The sequence below is a fragment of the Trachemys scripta genome, chromosome 5, assembly GCF_013100865.1.
Source record: "Trachemys scripta elegans isolate TJP31775 chromosome 5, CAS_Tse_1.0, whole genome shotgun sequence".
Taxonomy (NCBI): Eukaryota; Metazoa; Chordata; order Testudines; family Emydidae; genus Trachemys; species Trachemys scripta.
In genome coordinates, this window is record NC_048302.1 from 57209880 (window position 1) to 57234175 (window position 24296).

The window sequence follows — 24296 nt, forward strand, 5'->3', positions numbered from 1 at the left end:
TGTGTCCTTCTGTCTGCTTCTAATACAAGGGAAGAGTTTGTTAAACTAGAAGTGGATAATTGTATGTGCTGCCTTCCTTGGTCTCAATTGTATGTGTGGCAGGTAACGTTGAAAGCAGGTTGAGAGTTACAGTAATTGCTATTTTAAACTTGAAGATCTAATGTTGTATATTCATAGAACTTGTCCATTTTCTACCCTATTACGTAATTGCCTAGAACAAAATGGCTTTGAAAACAGGTAACCATTAAAGATACTTACCAACAGTAGTCTTGCTATGGTATCTGAGATCCTTCTATTTTAAGTATAGAGCAGTTACTTCCCTCTCTCTCTCTCTCTCTCAGGTAAGGAGGTAAGTGTAACACACATCCCACTCCAAAGCTGCCCAACAAAAAGCATTAATAATACAAGAGGACAAAACCTTCTGGAAAAGGCAGGGTTTGTTTGTTTGTTTGTTTGTAAAGGTAAAGAATAGGCTTAAAACACATGGACCCATAAAATTCAAACTTTATGCAGATGCTCAGTCCATAATTCAGTCTTGTGCCTTTTGTTTCCTCCCACAATGGCAGGAGTTAAGGGCAGAGCATTAATCTAACAAATTCAAAGTTCAGTGTATATTGAGGTTTGTGTCATAACCATTTATTATCTGGATGTGTTTTGTAAAATTGATTGAAATTTAGCACTCTGAACAAAGTCATGGAACAAAACAGGTGCCACTAAGTAAAAGATCAAATGGTGGTTTTGCTCAGATGTGACAAAATGATAGTAAAGCCTTTGTTTGAATGTCAGTTTAAATGCACATTTTTTTAAAAGGTCAACGTCTTTCATTGCAAAATTCAGAATAAATCTTATTGTTTTCAGACAAAACAGGCAACCTAACGTTAATGCTTTTTGTCGGCTGCACAACCTTTTAACTAACTTATTTTTATGTGAACAATGGGTACACATTTTATTCAATAAATATATTTGAAAACTCCTGCATTTTGCCTCTTTTCTGCTTACACTGTGAGCTTGTTTGTTCAGATGTTTCCCTGTCAGACAGTAGCACTGATAATCAAAGAATGAAATACCAGGGAGCAGGGCTGAACTAGCAATTCCATAACTTGAAGAGAATAGCTAGATTCCACAGAAGAGGCCTGGGCTACATCCTCGCTGAATTAAGCCCGGATTTTTAAAGGTATTTAAGAGCCCAAATCTCATTTTCAAAAAGGATTTAGGCATCGGAGTCAAAATCCCATTGACAGTCAATGGGATTTAGGCTAAGTGCCTAAACCAGTTAGGCATTGCAAAACTGAGCACTGCAGCATGTAAATAGCTTTAAAAACCTGTGCCTAGGAGCTTAGTATGGTATGTGCATGCATTCCACCCTTCAGAAGTATCTTTGAGCTTGAGGATAATTGTGGTTTTTAGAAGGGATTATTTAGCAGCATCAAAAGAGACTTCCGAACTCCAGAAACCACAGTCCACAGGCTCTTGAAGTAGCAGGATTTTTCCATAATGCACAGGACTGCCTGGGCTTCAGCTGCCTTAGTTAGTTTTAGGGGCCTATTTAGCCACTGGGGGGAGATTGGGTTTAGGATAGATCATCGCTTGAAGGAAGGAAAGGCAGCTGGGCAGTCTCTTCTCCTTTCCCTCCCTCTGGCAGAGGCAAGGGAGGAGTGATAGCACTGAGGAACTACTTCCCCCTCCTAACAGGTGGGGGGAGTGGCCAGCAGTGCTGAGCTGCCACTGGGTGTTTGGCAGAGCGAGTAGGTGGTGTGACCTGTTCACATCATTACATTTCACTCTAAAATGCGTAAATTTCTATTCCTTCAGAAAAACATTGCTACCTGGCAATACTGAATCACAACATACATCTGATACAAGTTCTAGAGTATTCAGACAAACAGTAACATATTGAATCACTTACCTTTCTCATGTGTGCAAAACCAGCTACAGGAAAAGTGAACAGCACTCAATACTAGCTTCTGCTATTCATTTGCACTGAATATCTTCTCTTTTGTCCTGACAGAGGGTGAAGTATTCAAGGAAGACTAGTTTCAGAGTAACAGCCGTGTTAGTCTGTATCCGCAAAAAGAAGAACAGGAGTACTTGTGGCACCTTAGAGACTAACAAATTTATTAGAGCATAAGCTTTCGTGGACTACAGCCCACTTAGTCCACGAAAGCTTATGCTCTAATAAATTTGTTAGTCTCTAAGGTGCCACAAGTACTCCTGTTCTTCTNTTTAAAAAAAGGGAAACTAACATTCAAATACTGAGTAATTTATGAATTGATGCAATACCTAAACTTAATTGAACTTTCTAATTTAAATAATTGCAAGCAGATAAAGATAGCAATGTGCCCTATCTATGCTGGGACATTATAGACAAGAGTTAAGATGGGCTAAAATTCAGATACAATAATATAGGGTTACCATATCTCATAAATAAAAAAAGAGGGCCCTCCATGGGCCCTGGCCCCGCCCATTTCCCCACGCCCTAGCCCCACCCCAACTCCACCCCTTCCCCGCCCTAACTCCGCCCCCTCCCCCCTCCCGGGCTCCAGCTGCGTGAAGCCGGTAGCGCTGGGGCAGCCCTTTCCCCGTGGCTGGGAGTGGGAGGGAGGAGGGGGCGGAGTTAGGGCGGGGAAGGGGTGGAGTTGGGGTGGGGCTAGGGCGTGGGGAAATGGGCGGGGCCAGGGCCCATGGAGGGCCCTCTTTTTTTATTTATGAGATATGGTAACCCTATATTATTGTATCTGAATTTTAGCCCATCTTAACTCTTGTCTATAATGTCCCAGCATAGATAGGGCACATTGCTATCTTTATCTGCTTGCAATTATTTAAATTAGAAAGTTCAATTAAGTTTAGGTATTGCATCAATTCATAAATTACTCAGTATTTGAATGTTAGTTTCCCTTTTTTTAAAAAATAAACTAGTATTAAAAAGCAAGGCATTTTCTCTTGCAATAGCCCAACTACCTGTTTTGTAAGATAAGATCTTATGGTAATTTAAAGCACAGACCTAAAAGCTTCTTTACTAAAACGATCACCTGAAAGCAGCTGGAAAATAAGGCTGCTTTATCACAGCTGGCTTTGCTAAAACACTGGAAGCTGAGGGAGGAATTAAATTCTTACAAAATTATTATTATTGAAACAGGAATCTGGTTATGGACCTTCAGCTTTTGTGCTGTTGAACAGTTCTAGCTCTCTGCTCTTGCGCTTCAGTACTAGTCTGAAAATACAGAAGCATATTTATCAGCCACTGCAAATGAGTCAATATAAGGGAGGTCATGCAAATCTACTGCAAGTTCATTTTCTTTATCAAAAGCTCTTTGCAAAGCTGTTAGTATCTCCCCATGAGACTTTGGCGTGGGTGGTATTGTTCTCAAAAGATGTTAGCTTTTTTTTTTTCCAACTGCAAATGTGGCTAGACTATGTTTATACTTAAAATAAGCCATTCATTCCTGCTTTTACATTTTGCACTCGAGAGAATACAAAAGCACCTTTTTCATAAAACTAATATTGGACGTGGTCAAGGTTACCCCTCCATTTTGCCCCCCTTTCATAATTTACAAGTTTACTTTTTCTAACTGAAAATCTCTGGAATCTTGAAATCAAAATGTTTAAAGCTTTCTTCTATGACATACACACGCTGTGTTAGTGTAAGATTGCTCACGAGGTTAGCCAGTCAGTATATATTTCTTGGAAGAAGAGACATGGACTTTGCAAAGAGATACAATAAGCCAACTTTTTGGCTTACCAACATTGATGCCATCTCCTTTAAAGCTAATATTATTCATGTAGAATAAATAATGACTTCGTTAGATACCCTGAGTTTTCACACAGTTATATTAATTTAATCTCTTTGACCTTGGATATCTCCTAAGATGACAAGAAAAAAAAATCTGGGAATTATACTGATCAAAACTGCCAGGCCAGGTTAATGAAAGTGCTCTCTGGACACATACAGTTAAAAGGGATAGGACTTCTACTGTGCTTGTTTTCTTGCACTATCACTTTTATGCATAGTCAGAATGACTTGGCTTCTTGGACAAGCCAGACTAATAAATCCTTCATTTCTCTTTGAAGATGTACAAACAAATGCAGAGCCCGAGGAAAGATGGCAATTTAAACCCGTTAGCATCACAGACTACCAACATGTCCAAGCTGCTGTAATTCAGTTCCCACCCCTGTTCTAATCACCTCTTCCTGATGTCCTTCCATCACTGCCTGACAGATCTGTTCAAGCTCTTGCTGATCCTGGATAAGTCCAAGTTTCTTTTCTTTAACAATTTGAAGTGGGGTCTTCCCCTCCCCCTTCCACAATTCCTCAAGCACCTGCAGCATCAAAAAAAATAGAGGAGGGGAATCAGTGCCTGTTGCATTCACACTTTCCACTGCAGTAATGTGTGAGTGAATTTAGTCAGAATAAAAGCAAAGGGTTAACATTTATGTGATTGACAAACTTTCCCATGCAGCTCTGTGGACACATCTCAATCTTGACTTGCTAGTGGCTCTCCAGAGCAAAACTTGCCCACCCACAAGAGCACCAGGATGAAATCAAGCAACTCAGTTTAATTTATTATCTGAACACAGCTTAAAGTCGAGTGCAATAATCCAGAGCACACCACGTCCCCTCCCTTTATTCTGAAACACAATATGCATGTCACGCAGCTTTGCAACAGTGATGCTCTTTGTGCCCCTACTGTAAAATTGCCGTACGAGAAGGTGGTGTAGTAATCCCATGTTATTCATACGAATGTTGCTAAAAGAAATTACAACATGCATGGTCAACAGAGAATGCCACTGCAGAGAACTGACAATTAGACAACTACTGTGCCTAAACCGATTCCAGGTAACTCATTTCATTTACAGACCATCACCACCACAGGAGGGAGAGTGAGGATGCTTAATAGAAAATAGAAGAAAAATATTGCAAATCAGAATCCATCTGGCAGCCCTATCCCATCCATATCTCACCTCCAGGAATAGCTGGGTGAACCTAAGCTTCTGGAATAATTACTAGCTAATATGAATGTGTTCCCCTACTTTGTAGCAAGGCTATCACCATGGAATAAACTCAGGAGAAGAGAGCATTTATATAAAAAAAAGCAATTTCCTCGGGCAGTCATTTTCTGTATTTCCTCTGTTTTTATTTCAGAGATGGGGGATGTGAGAGAGAGAAAGCCCTTATTAAAACAACTGCTTCTGCTTGATCCTGCCCTGGTCGCCCCAGTGTGCCAGATGGAAACGAATGCCATGTCAAAAATGCAGCACTACAAATTTGCTGTGGGATCAAGAGGAGGCTGGGGTGAGGAGCCCTAATTTAAAGCCATTTTAATAATTAGTAGTGCAGCAAGATGGTTTATGAAAAACAAAATAAATGGAATGACATTTTAATCCTCTCATAGATTTTTCTCCAATAGGAAAGCCCTTCAGCATGAAACGATGTGACAGTTGTGGCAGGTACTTTAAGAACTCTGCATTGATGCTACCTACTCCAAGCCAGGTGCGACTCAAATTTGCCTCCTATGCCCCAACCCTCCTCCTCCCGCCAATAGAATCTTATTGTTTTGCCAGAGGCCTTGAGAGAACAACAACAAAGTTGTCTCGAAGCCACATTGCAGGTCTTGTGTTTTCCTTGTGAGAGGAAGAAGAGCAGAAAAGACAGATCAAATTATTTAAAATTACTGATATCCAATCAGAGTTACAACCACCATAAGTGATATTTTAACCATTCCTATCTAAAACTCAAGATGCCCCCCCTTCCAGTTCATTCCTTAGCACCACTGCAGACACACCTGGAATAGCCTGGGTAAGCTGAATTTTTTCCTACAGTCAGACAGAGGCCTTGTTCACTTCACCAACTATGCCGAGGGCTCACTTAAGGAACACCCACAGTTGCTTCCTCCCTATCAGCAGGTGCTCAGTCCTCCCCAAGGGAGCAGACGGGAAGCTTTCTGGAAGGTAATTCTCCCTGATCTCCCCTGAGGCATTGTGACTCCATGTCACACCTCATGGAAGTGCAACTTGCAATTTGCACACACTAGCTGAGAGAAAAACTCCCCAGAGATCTTGCTCAAAATAGAAACTAACCAACAAAGAACCCACATCTTTCTAAGAAAAGGGCAGAAACTGATTTTAGGTTTGGCATGTACCATACCTGCAAATCTGAAACCGTGGTCCTTTCCCAGGCTGCTCAGGAAGGAGGAGGAGGAGGACACACACACACACACACTCTCCCTCCCTCCCTCTACTCCTAGCAGAATTACCAAGAGAAGCCCATTGAGTGGTCTAACTTAAGTCAGGGCGAGGGAAGTTTGAGAATTAGGGAGCAATAACTGGTTCCCCTGACAGCCGTCTCATCTCCTATGCTAAGCATATCATGGCGCAGAGAGATTTTGCCTATTATACACTATCTTAGGGGGATCAGGAAGAGACTGGATTTACTCTTGTAAATATACACAGCAAGCTATGTCGGTTTGGGTTTTGTAGCTTTAAAAAGTATCCTTCTATTGCTTGAGTACAATACTGGCTCCTTCTATGGAGTCAGGGCCGGCTCTAGGACTTTTGCCACCCAAAGCAAAAACAATTTTGGCTGCCCCCCACCCCTTACTTAATTACCCCACCCCCGGCCCCGCCTCAACTCCGCCCCTTCCCCAAATCCCCAGCCCTGCCTCCTCCCCCCAGGCTCTCAAGCCTAGGAGGGAGGCGGAGAAGCGGCACCGCGGCCACTCGGAGTCTCCCCCCCTCCCAGGTTTGAGAGCCTGGGAGGGAGGGGGAGACTCCGAGTGGCCGCGGCGCGGGCCATAATCAAGTGCAGTTCTCTCAAGCCTGGGACGGAGGGGGAGCAGCGGTGCGCGAAACGGCCGCTCGGGATCTCCCCCTCCCTCCCAGGTTTGAGGGCCTGGGAGGGAGGGGGAGCAGCGGTGCGCGAATCAGCTGTTTTGCACGCCGTGGCAGCAGCAGCGGAGGTGAGCTAGGGCGGCCAGGGCACATTTTTAGGGGCGGCATTCTGGCGCCGGCCATGCCGCCCCTAAAAATGTGCCGCCCCAAGCACCAGCTTGTTTTGCTGGTGCCTAGAGCCGGCCCTGTATGGAGTACTTGGACACAAATCCTCCTTGGGCTATTTCTGAAAGTCGAGGAGGGAGAAGCTAATTAATTATATTGGTTAGTCCATTATAAGGGGAACCTTGGACACTGCGTGTAATATATTACAGCAGTATTCAGGGGTTAAACAGAAAGCATTTTATTCATGCATGCATAATCAAGTGCAGTTCTATTATGCAGAAGTGTAGTTCTACTCCATTTACTTCTTCTTGGGCTCTTGTAGGCTTTTCTCAGCCAGAAAGAATTAGCCTCAAGGGTTTAAGGGTCCCTTTGCCCCCTGCCCTTCCATCTACATTGTTATATACAGACACAACTGAGAGACCAATACTATTTAAATATGGTTTCCTATTAGACTGATATTATAGTTTGTAGAAAAAGCTAGACAGATTTGACAGGCCAAAAAAACTGGCCTCATACCACTCATTTCCTTTTTTTAAATGCTGTTCTAGTCTAGATAAAAGTCTAGTCTAAAAACAGAGTAAAATTATTTTAATTCATCTACACTCACTGGTCAAACCAGGCTATAAACTGGCTAAACATGAACAGTGGGGCCTAATTATAGAGTCTCCAATGCCAAAATGAAATTCTCAGTCTTACCTTCATTACTGAAATCCCAATAGCGACAACTACAGACTCTAGCCGAGTTTTGATTCAGATTATCTAGCCACGTATGCCTAGCACCAAACCATTGGTCAGAATGATTTAGTAACTGCTTGCAAGTGTTTCATCCACAAAAGTGTCATTTTAAGCATTTTACAACTGTTGAATGTGCAAGCTGGTTGACACACCTGGGAAAAGGTTTTCAGTTGAAACCAGTCTGCAACCGCTTGTTCCATGTAGGGGTACAAATACTGCAGCTACACCATTCTGGCCCGTCCTGTATCCATTCTTCCTCCCAGAATGCAATGTCTTTGTGTTTGCAAATTATCCAAAAACCTCTGCTTCTAACAAGTGCTGTGCACTTTGGATCAGGTGCTCCGAATTCCCCAGACTGCGCTGTTACAATCACGATTGTAAAAGGGTCCTGTTCAACTTAGGTTCATACACTGTGCTCACCTCCCTGGTATCTGCTGTATGTAGAAGTGCCAAAAGGTTCTGTCAAAGTATTGCTGTGCAGATGAGCTAAACCATTGTGCAAACAATAAATTTTGTCAAACCATGTGCCTGCAATGGTAGCCCTGATTAGTGCACACACTATTTTTGAAGATAAGTTTGGTTTGTGTGCTGTAATTACATAACACAGCATTGTACAGCAGTGTCCCTTCTTTGACATGCAATATCCACCATGTAACCGTCCACATTTAATAAACGTTCACAGTTTTTATTTATGTGAATTTTATTGCCTTGTACAACTGAGAATGAGCACAGACCTCTTAAAAATTTAAAAACTGTTGGCACTTCCTGCAGTACAAGCATATGCATATGCATGACTATTTGCTCATCCCATCAATCTCTTCCATCTTTTCTTGTTGGCTCTGTCTTCACTACTGCAGTTAATTCCTCCCACCTACCTCAAATGCTGCAGTGCATCTGCTGTTGTGTGTATATATAGCCTTTTTTGCCCTCAGGGCATCCAATATCTCTGCCTACTGCAGAGAACTGTTATAAACATTTGTTGTTCTTCTGACATCTAGGCAACCAAATACTTTTCTAAATGTGTCAAAGTTTGATAGCATCGCTCAGTGATGGGCAAACAGTAGAGTTATTACTATGTCCGAATTCAGATCATAGAGCACAATACATATACTACAAGGAGCTAGTAATTAAGCAGGAGATGCAATCTCTCTGAAATTCCTAATTTTATATCTTGTCAAAACTGCCTCTGTATAAATAAATTAAAATGAAAAAAGCTCTGTTAAAACAATGTTAACTTTCTGACAACCACCACAACAAGGAAACAGCTAAAAATAAACTCTGAAGGTCATCCTCAAAGTTTTAGGCATCAGGCTGATGGGTGCTCTCAAAAATCACGTACATAGAATTTCTGTATATCCACATGCACTAAGTATTCTCAGTGTTTTCTGCCCACTACAAGCTTTTATTGTTTTAAGACCATTTCCAACCACCATGATCAACCCCAATTCTGACTGGCTTAAACTACGAACTGAGACGTCTCAGCTCCACCAAAAACCAGGCCAGTTTAATTTAACTTTAAGCACCCAGACTTAGAACTCTTGTTCTCTTTATAACTATTTTTTGATGCAAAGACAAACATGCAAAAGTGAATAGACACTAATTTCATTCCAAATCTGTAGCTAGAATGAAAGAATAGGTGGAAGGAATATGCAAACATCTGCCCTTGTTGATCTAAGAACATTAACCCTGGAACCTCATTATGTGAGTTAAATGTCAATTTCACTGTTGACTATCTTAGAATTTAAAAAACTAGCTAGTGTATTTATCCAGTGGTGTTTGTTTAATATTCTACAGCTATAAACTTGCAAGGTTTAAAGAGACAAAATAGTTATTAATTATATTATCATAGGACCTAAAACGTGATAGGTGCTCTGCACTCAAACAAAAGTCACAGTGCCCCACACAGTTTTACAGTTTATTTTTTAAAGTATGATCAAACATATATACACAGATATATTTTTTTGTCACTACAGGATTTAGCTGGAGTTGGAAGAAACAATTTACAGGGGATCAGAAAACCTCAAGTGAAGATCTTGAAGGGGAATGAAAGATCTTAATTTTTTTTAATAAATATAAAATGGTGAAAAAATAAATTTTATAAAATTATTCAAAAATATACTCACCATGTTAGAATTTTGGAGTGTATTTCTAAAAAAAATATCCAGTAGCTTTTCCAGAAAGATCAGCAGAAGCTAAGGCCATTTTTTTTGCAGATTACCAGTAACCCTGCAAAAATGCTCACTGTTTTCAAATGTGACATGAACACCTTCCTCTGTCTGCCAAGTGTGTCAGCATTCAGTAGCCATTTGTTAAATTTTTTTCAAATAAGCACCTTTATCCTTTCTCCCTCACTGCCCAGCATGCATGAGAGAGACTCACTGTAAACAAGTGCAGAGTCACTTCACTAGTCCTAAAATCTCTCCTTTCAACTCACTTCCACCATAAAGCCTAAAAAAACCTTGATAACAGTTATGTTAACTGGCATTGTCTCATTGTTATCTTGTGCTCCCCATGTGTTTTGTCTTCTACTTAAGTTGTAAGAATCTTGGGGCGAGGACTGTCACTTCGTTTTATGTTTGTTTAGTGCCTAGCACAGTGGGCTCTCATCCATGATTGGCATCCATAGGCACTACCTCAATACAAATTAATTATTAGGATTATTTATAATAATGATCATTAACATATTCCCTGATGTCAAATGTATTGTTAACACAGTTTCTTAGATCCCATCTTTGTTTTGAGAGACTGGCCTAAACAAGCCAGCTATCTGAAAAAAAAGGGGGGAAATAGTTGGCTCTGTCTTGAGTGCCTGGCTAAGATGCAGCAAAGAGTGTCATTGGCTTATCAAAGAGGCAAGTCTTCCTCCTTCAGTCTCACAAGGCACTTGACACAAATTTATCTTACAAACCCAGCTATGTTTTGCCCTTTGCCATTCACTGAGATCTGTGACCTCTTACAGCTGCAGCACCTATTAAAATGATTAAGAACCATGAAGCAACAAGTTTCTCAAGCATCAGAGAATCTACTCACCAGAGACTGGACCAAGCCACTAAAACAAGGATGTCAATTCTAACCTTCCCAAAATGCAGGAGTGTTCAGAATTTGGGATTTGATTATAGAGGTTACTGGTCAGTGGCGTCAAATCCAAATTGCCCAAAATTCAGGCATGTTTGGCTTTGTTAGGGATTTGTTTCAGGCCCCTCTCTACTATTTAACCCTGAATTTTATACACATACCTCCCACCTCCAGTAGCAGTTTGACATATTTCATGCTTTAAATATAAAATGAATTTACTGACACCATGGAAGTCATATGGATTCCACATGGAGATTTGCTGTGAAAAAGAAGTAAGTAGTGACAGTTTCAAAGGTAAGTCCAAAACAAACTCACTTGGTTGGCTGCTGAAGAAGAAATTGTTCCTCTCTCTAGAAGATTTAGAAGGTCAGCCAGGAAGAGAGAACTGACTGGACTAAATTAAAAAAATAAGGTGAGGTGAGAGCTCTCAAAAAAACAAACAAACAAACACACACCACACACAACATAATCTTAACATCTCTACATGGTGCATGGTCATTTGTATAAATGACATACAATCATTTAAACAAAGATTAAATATTATAATTGAAAGCAAACTTGTTGCTTAGTGGTACACTGGGTCAATACAACTTTTAAAAATGTAATTTATTTTTGGTCAGAAGAGTAGGAGGTTTTGCCATTTTAATATGCTAAAAATGGAAACCCATGGATTACAATAGATAGTGATTAAAGATTTCCCATCTCTGGAGGGTATAGAATAGACTTGGTTCACCAAGACACCTTACAGTCTAGGCTCCCAAAAGAAGTTGTGACTATTCAGACCTTTGTTGTTTACATTGCACTAAACTAGGAGTCACTGCTGGTGTTAGGGGATACTATTCACAATTGTTTGTCTTGCCATGGGAAGACGGATGGTTCTGTTTGATCAACTCAATATAATCAGAAAGCTTCACCTTTCCTTGACTTTAAGGTTGTATTGTTTTAAATAACCAAGCATATCATTTAGAATCCAGCCAATCACTTTCTTTGGATTCATCTGTGTCTGTCTCACTACATTTTCAAAGAACTCCATTAATCCGTCTTCATTCTGTTTAGAAAAAAAGAATTAAATGGGTTAATGTCAGAAAGGTACAAAAATGAGTATTTTAGGTCCTGGTCCTCCCTCATTCCCAGGTAAACCTGATTGGTGCACTCACTGCAAAATCTTGGCAACCTCTAGTAACTCCATTAAGACAGTAGTGCAATCTATACTAGGAGATGCTCTATGAAAAGAATACATAAGCATAGCTTTCAGCCTGCCTGCCAGGTTGATAAGATTGTACATATAATGTAGTTTCTATCTTTCATTAATCCTTCCCTGAAATTAGTGTACAGAGAGAAGCTGCTTCACCCAAGGCAGGTGTGGAGAGTTCTCTTGTTCTGTTCTAGCCTGCCTACCCTCTGGTGAAATGAGCTGTCAAAGAACATGCTATGTTTACCATGGAATTGTTTTCTGAAGCCACCTAGAAACATTTAATGCTTGATCTTGCAGACACATTTTGGGCTGCTGGAATAAGATGGACTTGTTTCTATCCTTGGGTGATTTGGATAGGTCAGACTAGAAGAAGCAGAGTTTTTATTATTTTAGTTTTTTCAAGTCAACTCTGATGAAGGCCCTCAGTGTTGGAAATTTATTGCACTGGGGACACAGATTCAATTTTAAAGTGTACAAGAAATCTGAGATTGTTTTTAGTAAAACATACGGCAGGATCTGATGGATGCTGTGATGTTTGTCACTTGGAGAATGATGGCTCAGTAACTGTAGCACGTAACTCAAAAGGCCTCCAAGAGACTGTGGATCTTGTAAGTGGGCATTCCTACTTTTCAAGGGAAGAACCCAAATTCAGTTGTCCTACTGGACTTTGTATACAAGTTAAAAGTAAAATTATGAATTTTATACACCTCTACCCCAATATAACGCGGTCCTCGGGAGCCAAAAAAATCTTACTGCGTTATAGGTGAAACCGCGTTATATCGAACTTGCTTTGATCCACCAGAGTGTGCAGCCCCGCCCGCCCGGAGCGCTGCTTTACCGCGTTATAGCCGAATTCGTGTTATATCTGGCTGCGTTATATCGGGTAGAGGTGTACTGTAATTTTTCTAATTCCCCTCAGGACTCATTTATTCCAAATACAAGTGTAGAATATTAAGTCTTAAAATGACAAGATAACTAAACAGACAATATTACCTTGGAAGTTCAGTCAGGAAACAGTGAGCAGGTATTAATGCCCCTTCTTAGCAAATACTGTGGGCCTTTACAACCACATTTTTAACATGGGTGGAGCAGGTATGGCCAAAAAAGGCTCATACAGGATACATTCAACCAAATTGCCAGACCCACACTTACTTGATTTTCACATGGAAATGTACATATTTGAAACCACTTCATTGTGCTTTTCTTTGAAAATCTATCTAGTATCGTCTTTACCAGTTCCAGTCTATGATGAGTGAGACAAAGGGTGTGCTTTTATTAAATTAAAACTTGAACCAAATTGAATCAGTGCGACATGAATGGAATATTTTCCTTATCATTCCTGCAATATGTTATATGACAGAAAAGACTTGATCTGTCTTTGATTTCAAACAGTCATTTCTACCCTACTGTTGGAAGTTAGTTTGGACCAATTGTGCATTCTGACCAACTTTTCTAGAGCCAAATTCACTGACATGGAGTGCCAAAATCATCCTGTGACTCATACTAGGAATATTTATCTGAGATGATGTTTGTTAGCCTATGGAACATCTCATGCAGGCAGTTTTGCTATGGAGCTCTTATACACTGGATACAGACACAGAACAACTTTCATCAAAATCCTAACTCTCATCCCTTGCTATTCAATATAAAAACAGCAAATTTTCACCACAACTTCCAGTTTTCTTAACTGCATTTAGTAAGTACTTCTGCATTTATATCAGCTTAAAAAGATTAGCATATATTGAGATAAAAATTCCCAGATACAAGAGAAGATTAAACAATTTTTTACCATTACTGAAGCATATGTTCTTATAGACAACTAATATAAAATGCTGCATAAGTATCAGGCTAAAAACCAAGATGTAATTCAAATAATGGAGAATACTGGCAGGCATCCGTAACAAACATGTACACTTTTAAGCAAATATCTCCTTACTGCCAGTTACTGGATCACACAAACCAAAGGATATTTTGGATCTTTACCTACCTCATAGAAGCCATTTAACTGGTCATATACTGACAGCAGTACTCAGCACTTAACACACCACACCTTGTTAATGCAAAAACACAAAGTACAAAAACAAAACTGTCCCTAGGAACAATTTACAATCTTAAAACCGTCACAGAAAAGCTGCTATGTTCTGATTTATGAGAATGTTAACTGACTATTCCACTTAATCTTGAACAACAGAATAGGAAACAGAATTTCGGAATTATAGCATTGTGTTCGGTATGGAGGGTCACTTGGCACTTTCATTATGTACTGTACCAATACATTGTCACTTGCTCATTAGAATCTCCTTGGAATAAAATGTGGCATGCAAAATATCAGCCAGATGCAAAAAATTTTCTCACACAGGATTTAAATTGATGCTTTAATAGTCCTGAGCTGTCAAAAATAGACGGTGTGGTTTCAGATGCTTTTTTGACAAGTTTAAAATGCTACAATGTTTTGCAAGGTATCATGGAAGCATTCTTTGCAGACATTGGGTCTGCAATGTGAACTGATGCCTTTAAAGACCAGCTGATGCCTCCCAGAAAACTGAAAAAAGGGAAACAAACCATTTTATTGAAAAGTCATTTTGTCCATATCTCATTTTCTACTTTGTTCTTTCTCTATTTGTATCCATAGACGCTCACTCCGTGGGTGCTCCGGGAGTGGAGCACCTACGGGGAAAAATTAGTGGGTTCTCTGCACCCACCAGCACCCCTCGCCCCACCTCCTCCTCCGCCCCGAGCGTGCTGCATCCCCACTCTTCCGCCTACCTCTCAGTGTTTCCTGCCTGGCCGCCGCCAAACAACAACTGTTTGGCAGCATTAGCATGATCTGGGAGGGGAGGCGCAGGAATGTGGTGTGCTCAGGGGAGGAAGCAGGGAAGAGGCAGGGCCAGGGCAGGGATTTGGGGAAGGAGTTGGAATATTGGCAGGGAGGGGGTGGAGTTGGGGCGGAGACTTTGGGGAAGGGATGGGAAGAGGTGGGGCAGGGGCAGGGCCTCATGGAAGGGGTAGAGTGGGGGCAGGGCTGGGGGGGAGTGTCAAGCACCCACAGGAAAGAGGGGAAGTTGGTGCCTATGTTTGTACCATCAGAATTTCCACAGCAACCAACTCTGAGGAAATAAACAGAGGAGCATGTGGGAAAGGGCAACAGGAGCAGGTGAAGGTATGGACTGTGTGGCAAAGAGAGACAATTATGTAACAAACAGAATAGTTTTCAAAGTCTTTCATGATGTATCAATCAGGTCTTAAAAAAAACTCTAGATAGTTAAGCTTAAAATAAGCAGAAATGCACCTGTATTTTAGAATGATAGGGTACTTTAGACATGTCAGTAACCTATATTAGAGTGAGTATAGGTACTAGAGGGAGCTGTTAGAGGAAGAGAATGAATGATCATATAGGTCTTTTCCATCTCTAACTTCTATACCTCAATGACTCCGATCTTTGGATGTCAATATACTTTATTATTTTTTATAGCAGCACATTGACATGGGACTTGAGTTAATAAATCAGCAAAACAAACAAACAAACAAAAACCCAACAGGAAGAAAGCCAAAATGTTAAACACCACACGTTGCCAAAAATGCAGCAGGACTCCTTAATGCCAGGTGCAATATTTGCACGCCTTTTGATTTGCACAGATTGAACTTGCATGCACAAGTTGAGTAACTGAACACTTAGCTGCTTAGATGGCATGACGAACTGCCTATATGTATGTGTAAATGTGGGATTTTTTCGGAGAAAAATATGCTCCTACAAATACTCCCAGTTCATTATTGCAATTATAAAAATCTGCTGAAAATTTGGCAATACATGTTTAAGACACCACAGAAATAAGGAGATTCAAAGTGAAAGATGTCCTTCCATTTCAGTTCATCCTGTTGTACGTAGGTCCTGCAGGAGCTACAATCTTCCACACTGGACCACACATAAGTAAAAAGAAGAACAGGAGTACTTGTGGCACCTTAGAGACTAACAAATTTAAATTTGTACTCCTGTTCTTCTTTTTGCGGATACAGACTAACACGGCTGCTACTCTGAAACCACACATAAGTAGTTACTGCAATACCTTCATGCAATGGTGAGCTAAGAAACTAATGTTCATTTTGAAGTCTGACATTTTAACACATTTAGTGTGAACATTATGCACAAAAAACAAGTTGGGGTAGAGTACAGATTCTGCATTTTGAAGACTCTCTCTACCACTGCCATTTATTTAATGAAAACTCTTGGGCACTAACTTGAAAGACTGTTTCTTAGATTTGTGCATCTGGCCCCATCAGCCATCTACAGTAGTTCTGAGTTAGGCAATGGAAACATAATTTTCAGATTAATTAAGGTTAACTATTCTCCCAGTGAGTCAAATAAGTGAATTTGTACAGAGAATAAAAATGATGCCATCCTAATCTACACTAAAAGGAGAAAGACTCAGAATACAGACGAGACCACCCCGCCCTTCATTTATTGAAGAAAAACAACTTTCAATGCAGCTGTATTTGTACATCTTTCTCACAAGCAGCAATCCAAAATCATCTTCAGAATTAACAGTTATCAAGAACAAATTGCAAAAGGAGAGAAATTAAGAGGCAAAAGGAAGGAAAAAATATGTTTTCAAGTGAGATCTGCAAAGTGAAGGAGAATCAATGAGACAAACAGCTAGCAGTTACATATGGCTAGAGCTGCAGAGGAGAAGGCTCTTGCATCATCACCGATGAGACTATGTAATAGCAAAGAGGGGAAATGATTAGCTAAAAAAGGGTCACTGAGGTGAAATGGAGGAGGGTCCATTTACTGTCCTTGATCAAAACATATTTATTTTCATAAATGATAATTTTTCCTGAGGTCAAGTTGCTTATACATGTGTGGAGAGAAACACTGGCTGCAAAGCACTTTAACATCATTAATCAACATCTCTGAACTGCTACCTTCATAGCCATAGGATTTCTACATGATTTATGACTGATCTCCCACCACAATAAGGAAAACTTATGACTCACTGGTAAGATGCAATACCAGTAAGGCTAGAACCTTCCTAGCCACTTTCTTCTCAAGAGATTTCTGTAAAATTTGATTTAAATACTGACACACAGTCGTCACTGCTGGATCAATTCAAAAAGGATTGAAAGAGAACAAGGATGTTGCAATTTGTTTTCAAGAGACTGGATAGTCTTTAGATGGATTCCAGAGGTTTCCAGATTTTAAACAATCTGTTCATTTGCATCCACAATCCCCTCACCTCATCAACTGCATTTTTTGGGGGCAAAGTTTTCACCAACTTCGATGTTATACATATTTTACAAAAACAATGGTCATTTATTATTTTGTTAAGCATGGACAATGTGCTTGGCCCTGTTCCAGACACAAAGACAAAACAATACCTGCTGTGAAAATCATGAACTTGTGGACAAGACTTAGTTTGTTAGCAAAAAGTTGCATACTTGCAGCAGTCAGAACTGTTAATGAGTCCACTTTGAGAGAGATGAGATCATCATTCCCTAGCAATTTGTTAGCTCCCTATTTGTTCAAGAATCGCTTCTCATAGAAACAAACTGCACATGTTATTTCTGAGCCTGGTTGAAGGATTTGGCACGGAGGTACAATTTAAGAGAGCTGTTAGACACATTTCCAAATTTAAAAATCCATAGCAGCTGACAGCTGGTTAATATGACATTTTACAGTGCGTTTTCTCTAAGCACTGAAACTTTGAGGTTTCTTGGTTTATTTTAGCACTCGATCAATAGACCTACCAATAAGGTGAAACTGTGTTCAGGCAGAATCCCATACTGTTCAACAAGCTTCACTCTCCTCACACTGGGGAGATCAGGAAGCCTCTCCCGAATCCAATCAATATTCACCACTTGCTGATGGTTCGTATTAGCGGGCAACGATTTAGTATCGTACAGAATCAATGGAGGGAGGTTTGGCTCTGGCATGAACCTGGGGAGAATGAAGAGGGACGAATTTGGGGTTATTTTTAATCAAGACAATCCTCAGCATCTCAACAACAGGCTGTAAAATTTGTATGCGAAAGTTAATGTTCCTCTGGGAATGGTATTACTGGATTTAACTGAACAAGATACTGAAACTTCACAGCTCAGTATATTATTGTCGAATAGGAAAAAAATCAGTCCACAGCCACTATTTTCTCTCTGATGAGCTGTCACTGTTTGCCAAGCAACCAGCAATAGAAAAAGGGTAATTTAAAAAATTTGACACCCAAAATTTTAAGTGTGGATGCAGCCCATCACTCTTATTGGTGAGCATGAATTGTGATTCTGACCAGCAAGGCAGTGTGGGTTGGACAGGAGAGAAGCATACTGACAGCCAGCTGCCAGGAGTTCTCTGTGCAGGTTACAACCTCTCTCATACTAACCTGTGGAGTACTGATGAAACCGCATGCTGTGTTAAAAGCAAAATTACCATGCTCAGCAGGACGTCATAGTAAATAAAACTGAGTGACAACATCAAAGAACAAAGGATCTCAAAGAGAACGCTAATTCAAGCCATCAGAAAAGCATTGTGATTCAAGCAGCAACCTTTGTCCTGACATGAACAAATGGACTGATAAATCTCAAAATATATAAAAAAATTGTTTTTGCCTTTGCAAACCTTTGAGACACACCCTTTGAGCCTATTGCACTTAAAAAGAAATCATGTTTAATGTGTTGGATTCAGATTCAGCGTTTAGTGCACACACAAGTTCACAAAATACACGAACAATGAAATTTAAAACTTGATATAATAAGTTTTGTCTGTCTTTAGCTGAAATAGCTTGGACTCTCTTTCTACCCACATTTGCCTAAATATTTTCTTATAGCGGTTATACATATTAGTCATGTTAAATAAGGATCTGGCCTGACACTAACGTAATAGAGAATTAATTCATGAAACAGACCTTTTTTTTTTTTTTTTAAGCTAACGCCCATGCACGCAGAAACAAAGGCTAACCAGGCTATCATATTAGCCCCCAGCTGCCCAAGCGCACTAGCTGTCAAAAACTGAAAATCCATTCTGTCTAAATAATGGTTACTGCCGTATTTCCACAAATACTCATCTGTAAACTTGTAAATCTAGGGTAGAATTTTTAAAAATGCTCTGCCTAGGTCTAACTCTGCTCTCTCACTGAAGTCAATAGTAAAACATCCATTGTCTTTCATGGGAGAAGAGATAAGCCACCATGATATATGAGGCCCCATAATCTGAACATTTGTAATTTTCCTCAGTAAATGCTTAAAAAGGAGAAGTGACTTCACTGAGCTTAAAACATGCCTAAAAATACACTAATGATTATTATGCCACTACATAATCACCCTTAGCATATGTACTGAGCCCACCAACAATTCAACTCAAATATGTAGTAACGTCCCCACTGATTTCAGTAGGGATAGATAGGATGGAGCCCAAATTCTGAACTGCTGTGAAAAGAACCTGATTTTGAGAGGTATCCAGTGTCCTCGACTCCCACTGAAGTCAACAGAGGTTGAGGGCATTCAAGAGGTGAACTGGGCTTTTAGTTCTAGAATAAAAGTTAACTTTAGAAATAAAATGATCTTCATTACCGATAATCCTGTTTTCCTTCTTTATCTCTCATTGGTATGGTACACCTAAAATAAGACAACACAGGTAAAATATTAAATATGATGGGTTTTACTCTTTCTCCAGTCATGCTGGTACCTCTGCATAACTAGTTTTGTGGCAAATAACTTTACACCATGGAGATCAAGAAAGCTTCATTAAGCCTGTTCAAGTACGGAGTCCAATTCTACCCCCACACAACCCCATGTAGAGTTTATCATTTTCTCTCAATATTACAAATATTTAACTTTAGTGCTACTTGGCAAAGAAACAAAACCACATGTCAAGGCTAATTCCCCACTCTGGCACTTCAAGTGTAGAAGGTAGGGGCCCGCAAGGATTCTAAAAATTAATACTGGCCACTCCAGGCTTGTATTAAACTCCCAAGGTTACAGCTTTTCTCTGACCTTGGATTGGTAGATGCTGCCACCATGCAAGGCAGAAGCCCAGGAAGGCGCACTTGGGAATTTCTTCCTGTGGGGTACCCTTCAAGCCCTTTCACCCTCCCTTCGGGGAAGAGCTGGGGGGGGGGGAAATCAGCTGTTGCCACCAGCTAATTAAACAACATGTGCACAAACTTCTTAAGACACAAAAATCCAATTCTGTTCTTAAAAAAGTAAATTTTATTTAAAAAAAAGAAAAGAAAGAAAATACATCTGGGAACTCAGGCTATTGCTAGATTTTAAAAGAGCTACTACAAGGATTAAGCACCAAGAATAACTCTCTTGAGGTCCAGCTCAAAGGTTACGCAAAACAAAAGCACCTGGGGTTAGCACAGAGGAATCCAAAAGCCATAACGAAATAAAAGGGATAAACCTAATCGCGTCTTCCTAGACATTTCCTGATCTACTTGCATATCTGGGGTTTTAAATGAGTAGTTTTCTAGGTATGATACTGACTATTTTTCATACCTGGCCCAAGCTTCTTACAGCATAACTGCTGCCCTGTCCGCCTCTCTCCAGGAGAACAATAGAAGACAGACAAAAGGGGAGTCTTTTTTCAATTTCATTGGCTCTTTTGGCCAGGTGCCCACTCATTTCCTTTTACCTATGCATAGCAATGAGACTTTTTAACCCTTTACAGGTACAGCAATTAGAGAACAGCTACTAAGAGGGATTTTATAGCTACTGGCTGGGTGTCCATAAAAGGGAGCTACCACCCTCCCCTTCGTTTATCACACCACAAAAAAGAAAGAGTAAAGAAGATACATCAGGTGGTCTGATTCTATAGCACCAGAAACATATAGGGCCCAATCTTACAGCCTTTCACAGGCTAAAGTCCCACTGCACTCCAGTGGAAGTTTTGTCTGACTTAAAATAAGTTTACCTGGATTCTACAATTGTTAAATAATTTCAATAGCTTACTACAGGCAAGAGAGCAGTACATGTCCCTGGGGAGAGTTGGAACAGTCTAGTGTATACGGTATGGGCCTGGCACTCAGGAGACCTGGGTTCTAGTCCCAGCTCTGCCTCTGAACTGCTGTGTGACTTCACTTCTCTGTGCCTGTTCCCCCTCCCATGCTTAACCTGTCTTGTCTATTTAAATTGAAAGGTTTTCAGAGAAGGGATTGTGCCTAGCACAGCGAGCATCAGTTGAGGCCTTTAGGCATTACTGTAATATAATTAATGCCTGTGATGGGACCACACTCCTGAATGGTAATTCAAACAAACAGAAATGGAGAGAGGACGTTTCAACACCAGTGACAATCTCACTAGGAAGCATTAGAACTCCAAAGATGCCATTTCAAATACCTCTCTAAAATATGAACTCACCCAAGTTTGTAATCAAAGGCTCTGGTTTCATTCATAACAGTTCCTCCATTTTCAAGTTCCTTGATTTGCCTCTGTATTTCATAGTCTGACAAAAAAAATTCAGCTGAGTTACACTGCACCCACATTTCCATTACATGCATCCGACGAAGTGGGCATTCACCCACGAAAGCTTATGCTCCAATACATCTGATAGTCTTAAAGGTGCCACAGGACTCTCTGTTGCTTTTTACTGCACCCATTGCATTTTTAAACCTCCCATTACTGCATTCTTCATTGCCAGGCAGTAAATGAAAAGATGATTTTAAACTTACTGAAACCAAAAGCAATCAATTAGGGACAGAATTACTGGCAAAACTGACCTCTCTCTGGCACTGCTGTGTGTACATTTGGTGCCTGCGGGACGAGATGGGGGAAGGAAGGAGGTCCCCCCCATGTACACACACCGCAACCAGTTCCAGACACTCCAGACTTCAGCTAAACTGTACAGCAAAAGCAGTGTTCCCATCATCACATCAGGGGTTGAGTGGAGGCTCTCCATCCAATCTCCCTGCATTTTTTCTTGGGAGATGCATTGTTTCTCCTTTCCTGCCCATACCCATACTGGAGCTGCACGCCCTTTGCGCGTCACACACACCAGACACCGTGCCCTGGGAAAGCAATCAACTTCATCTGAGGACACAGAGCTGCTGTATTGCTAGAATCTTTCAAAGCAGAACATACTAAATACTGAATCATCCACTTTACTCTCCTTGGAGACAGAGGATCACTTCCGCAATAAAACTGACAGCCAATGTGGCTGACATACCTACATTTTGTGAGACTTGGTTCTGTCACCTAGATGAAAAGTATCTAGCATTTCAGTAAAGGAGCAAATAACATTTACCTATTGCTCTTGCCAGGAATCGTGCACTATTGATATTCTTCACTTCAGTCCTTACTCCGTAAGCTTCTCCGGGGTGATGCACAGATACATTGGCATCCACTCTCAGTTGACCCTCTATAAAAGGAAACATCATCACTAGAGTAGATGATCTTGGCATATGTTAATAAGCAGCATGTTATGTACAGGATGTTTATACTGGACTTCTGTAAAAGATCTGAGATCAGGAAGAGAGCAGCTGCCTTATCATTGCTTCCTATTTATGGTTCCATTTTAAATCTCCAACTGAATTTTCTGAGACTACTACCTTGTGGAATGGAATGGCATGATTCTTCTCAAAGACAGCTGTATAGTGTAAGTGCACGGGCTTAAAACCATACTCCTTAAAAACATAGTTCTTAAAACCATATTCTAGGAGAGAGGTTATGTCCTGTAAAGGGAGGACAGAATTAGGGTGAATCACCTAAAAGACAAGTAATTATTAAAAAAAAAAAAAAAAAAAAAAAAAAAAAGCAGGCTGCAAGATTCCAGTTTTTATTTTTTCGCCCCGACAAAAGTGGGTGAAAACACCCCCTGAAATGACTACTTGATGGCTGTACACTGCTCTACCATGGAGCACAAGACTTTAACAGCAATGCTGGGTAGATTTATTGAAGCATCCTTGGGAATTTAAAGCTGAAGGGCAAATGTCAGAAACTTGGTTTTTCCTCCCTCAAGGAACTGTAATCTTCTTCCTCAGCAAAGATGATTTTGAATCCTTCCTGACTGACAAAAGCATAACATAGACAGGCAAACAAAGTTACACAGAGGGCAAACCTACACTAAGGCAAGGGGTGGACCAGAAGCCCCAGGAGATCCTGTCCGACCATCTCGCTGGTTTTACCAGGTTCCTCCAAAACATCCATCTATGCAGAGAATTTGTTGAGATAGTCAAATTAGGCATAAAGAAAAGAAAAACATAGGCATACATCTCTCACACTATAAGCTCATAAGACTCTTGCTATATCATCAGAGGAAACCCATTCTCTAGTCTTCTTCCTTATCTGAACTTAAAATTAATACGCTGTAAAATGAAGCAAATATTTGATATTTACACAACAGCACTAGTGAAAGCAATGTCAATAGCCCAGTGTTAAATCTGTAGAGAGGTGTAAGGCCTTAGAGCCCATTCAGGACAGCCAATGTAAATTTCCAAACGTTGACCTTGCCCATTCTGTAAAAGCTGAATGGATGTCATCTGGTTAATCTTCTCTGTATTGATGGAGACTTCTTGAATAGGCAAATGAAGAAGGGAGGTATAGAAGGGACCCCAATGTTCATTGTAAAGGAGACTGTTCACACTGGATCATACTTAGGCGTGAGGAGAAGAGAACACTTGTACCAAAGGAAATATATGTCAATAGTATTCTTCTGTCTTCACTTTGCTTCTATTGAAGATCTGGGTTGGACTGTACTCTCTCATTGCTGTTAGTCAGAAGAGAATGGGATTAACCAGACATAAGTGAAAAGAGAATTGGGCCCCGTGTATTTTTAAAAAGACTGTCTCCCTCACTGCCCAGCTTCATCTCCTATTTGATTATCTTGCAGTGAAGTCATGCTTTCAAGCAGTTTGTTGCAAAGTGATGGATGATGAATTCAGCAAGTGTCTTCCTGGCACACGCAAATAGAAAGAAGATAAAATGTGAGGGCGCAAACCCTCACCTAAACACAAACAACGCTGGTAAAAAAAAAAAAACCACCTCACTAAGCACGCCTGAATAAAATGATTTTGTTTAAAATCTAATAATATTGGGGGGGAAATATTGCCAGCGTGGCAGGTCTTTCTTTATACATAGTGTGGGATACGTTGGTGACATGCCAATGGAAGTCTCAGGGGGAAATTCAGCAATGAAAGATGATGGTAAGTTACTGTATATCATAAAGTCTGTATCAATCGCAGAGTAATGTGCCGATTTGGCATTCAGAAGGTATGCAAAATGAGTGACCTCCACCAAATGCCCGAGTTTCCTCTAACACTGGGGTAAATCCACTGGAATTACAATAGTGTAAAACTAGTTTAAGTGAAGATAATCATATCTT

The 24296-nt window shown here is 40.4% G+C and overlaps 1 protein-coding gene across 1 annotated transcript in view; it reads right to left on the bottom strand.

Annotated features, from left to right (window-relative positions):
* Positions 1–4099: 4099 nt before the first annotated feature.
* The window catches only part of GATB (glutamyl-tRNA amidotransferase subunit B), a 54526-nt gene continuing 34329 nt past the window's right edge, over positions 4100–24296 (bottom strand). Inside the window, exons 6-12 of the mRNA XM_034770701.1 lie at positions 22221–22334; positions 21338–21422; positions 19550–19594; positions 17738–17927; positions 11715–11848; positions 11116–11194; positions 4100–4317 (exon numbers count right to left, since the gene is read on the bottom strand). Of these exons, the coding sequence (XP_034626592.1) occupies positions 4123–4317; positions 11116–11194; positions 11715–11848; positions 17738–17927; positions 19550–19594; positions 21338–21422; positions 22221–22334 (842 nt within the window). The 3' untranslated portion in view covers positions 4100–4122. The remainder of the gene's footprint in view (positions 4318–11115; positions 11195–11714; positions 11849–17737; positions 17928–19549; positions 19595–21337; positions 21423–22220; positions 22335–24296) is intronic.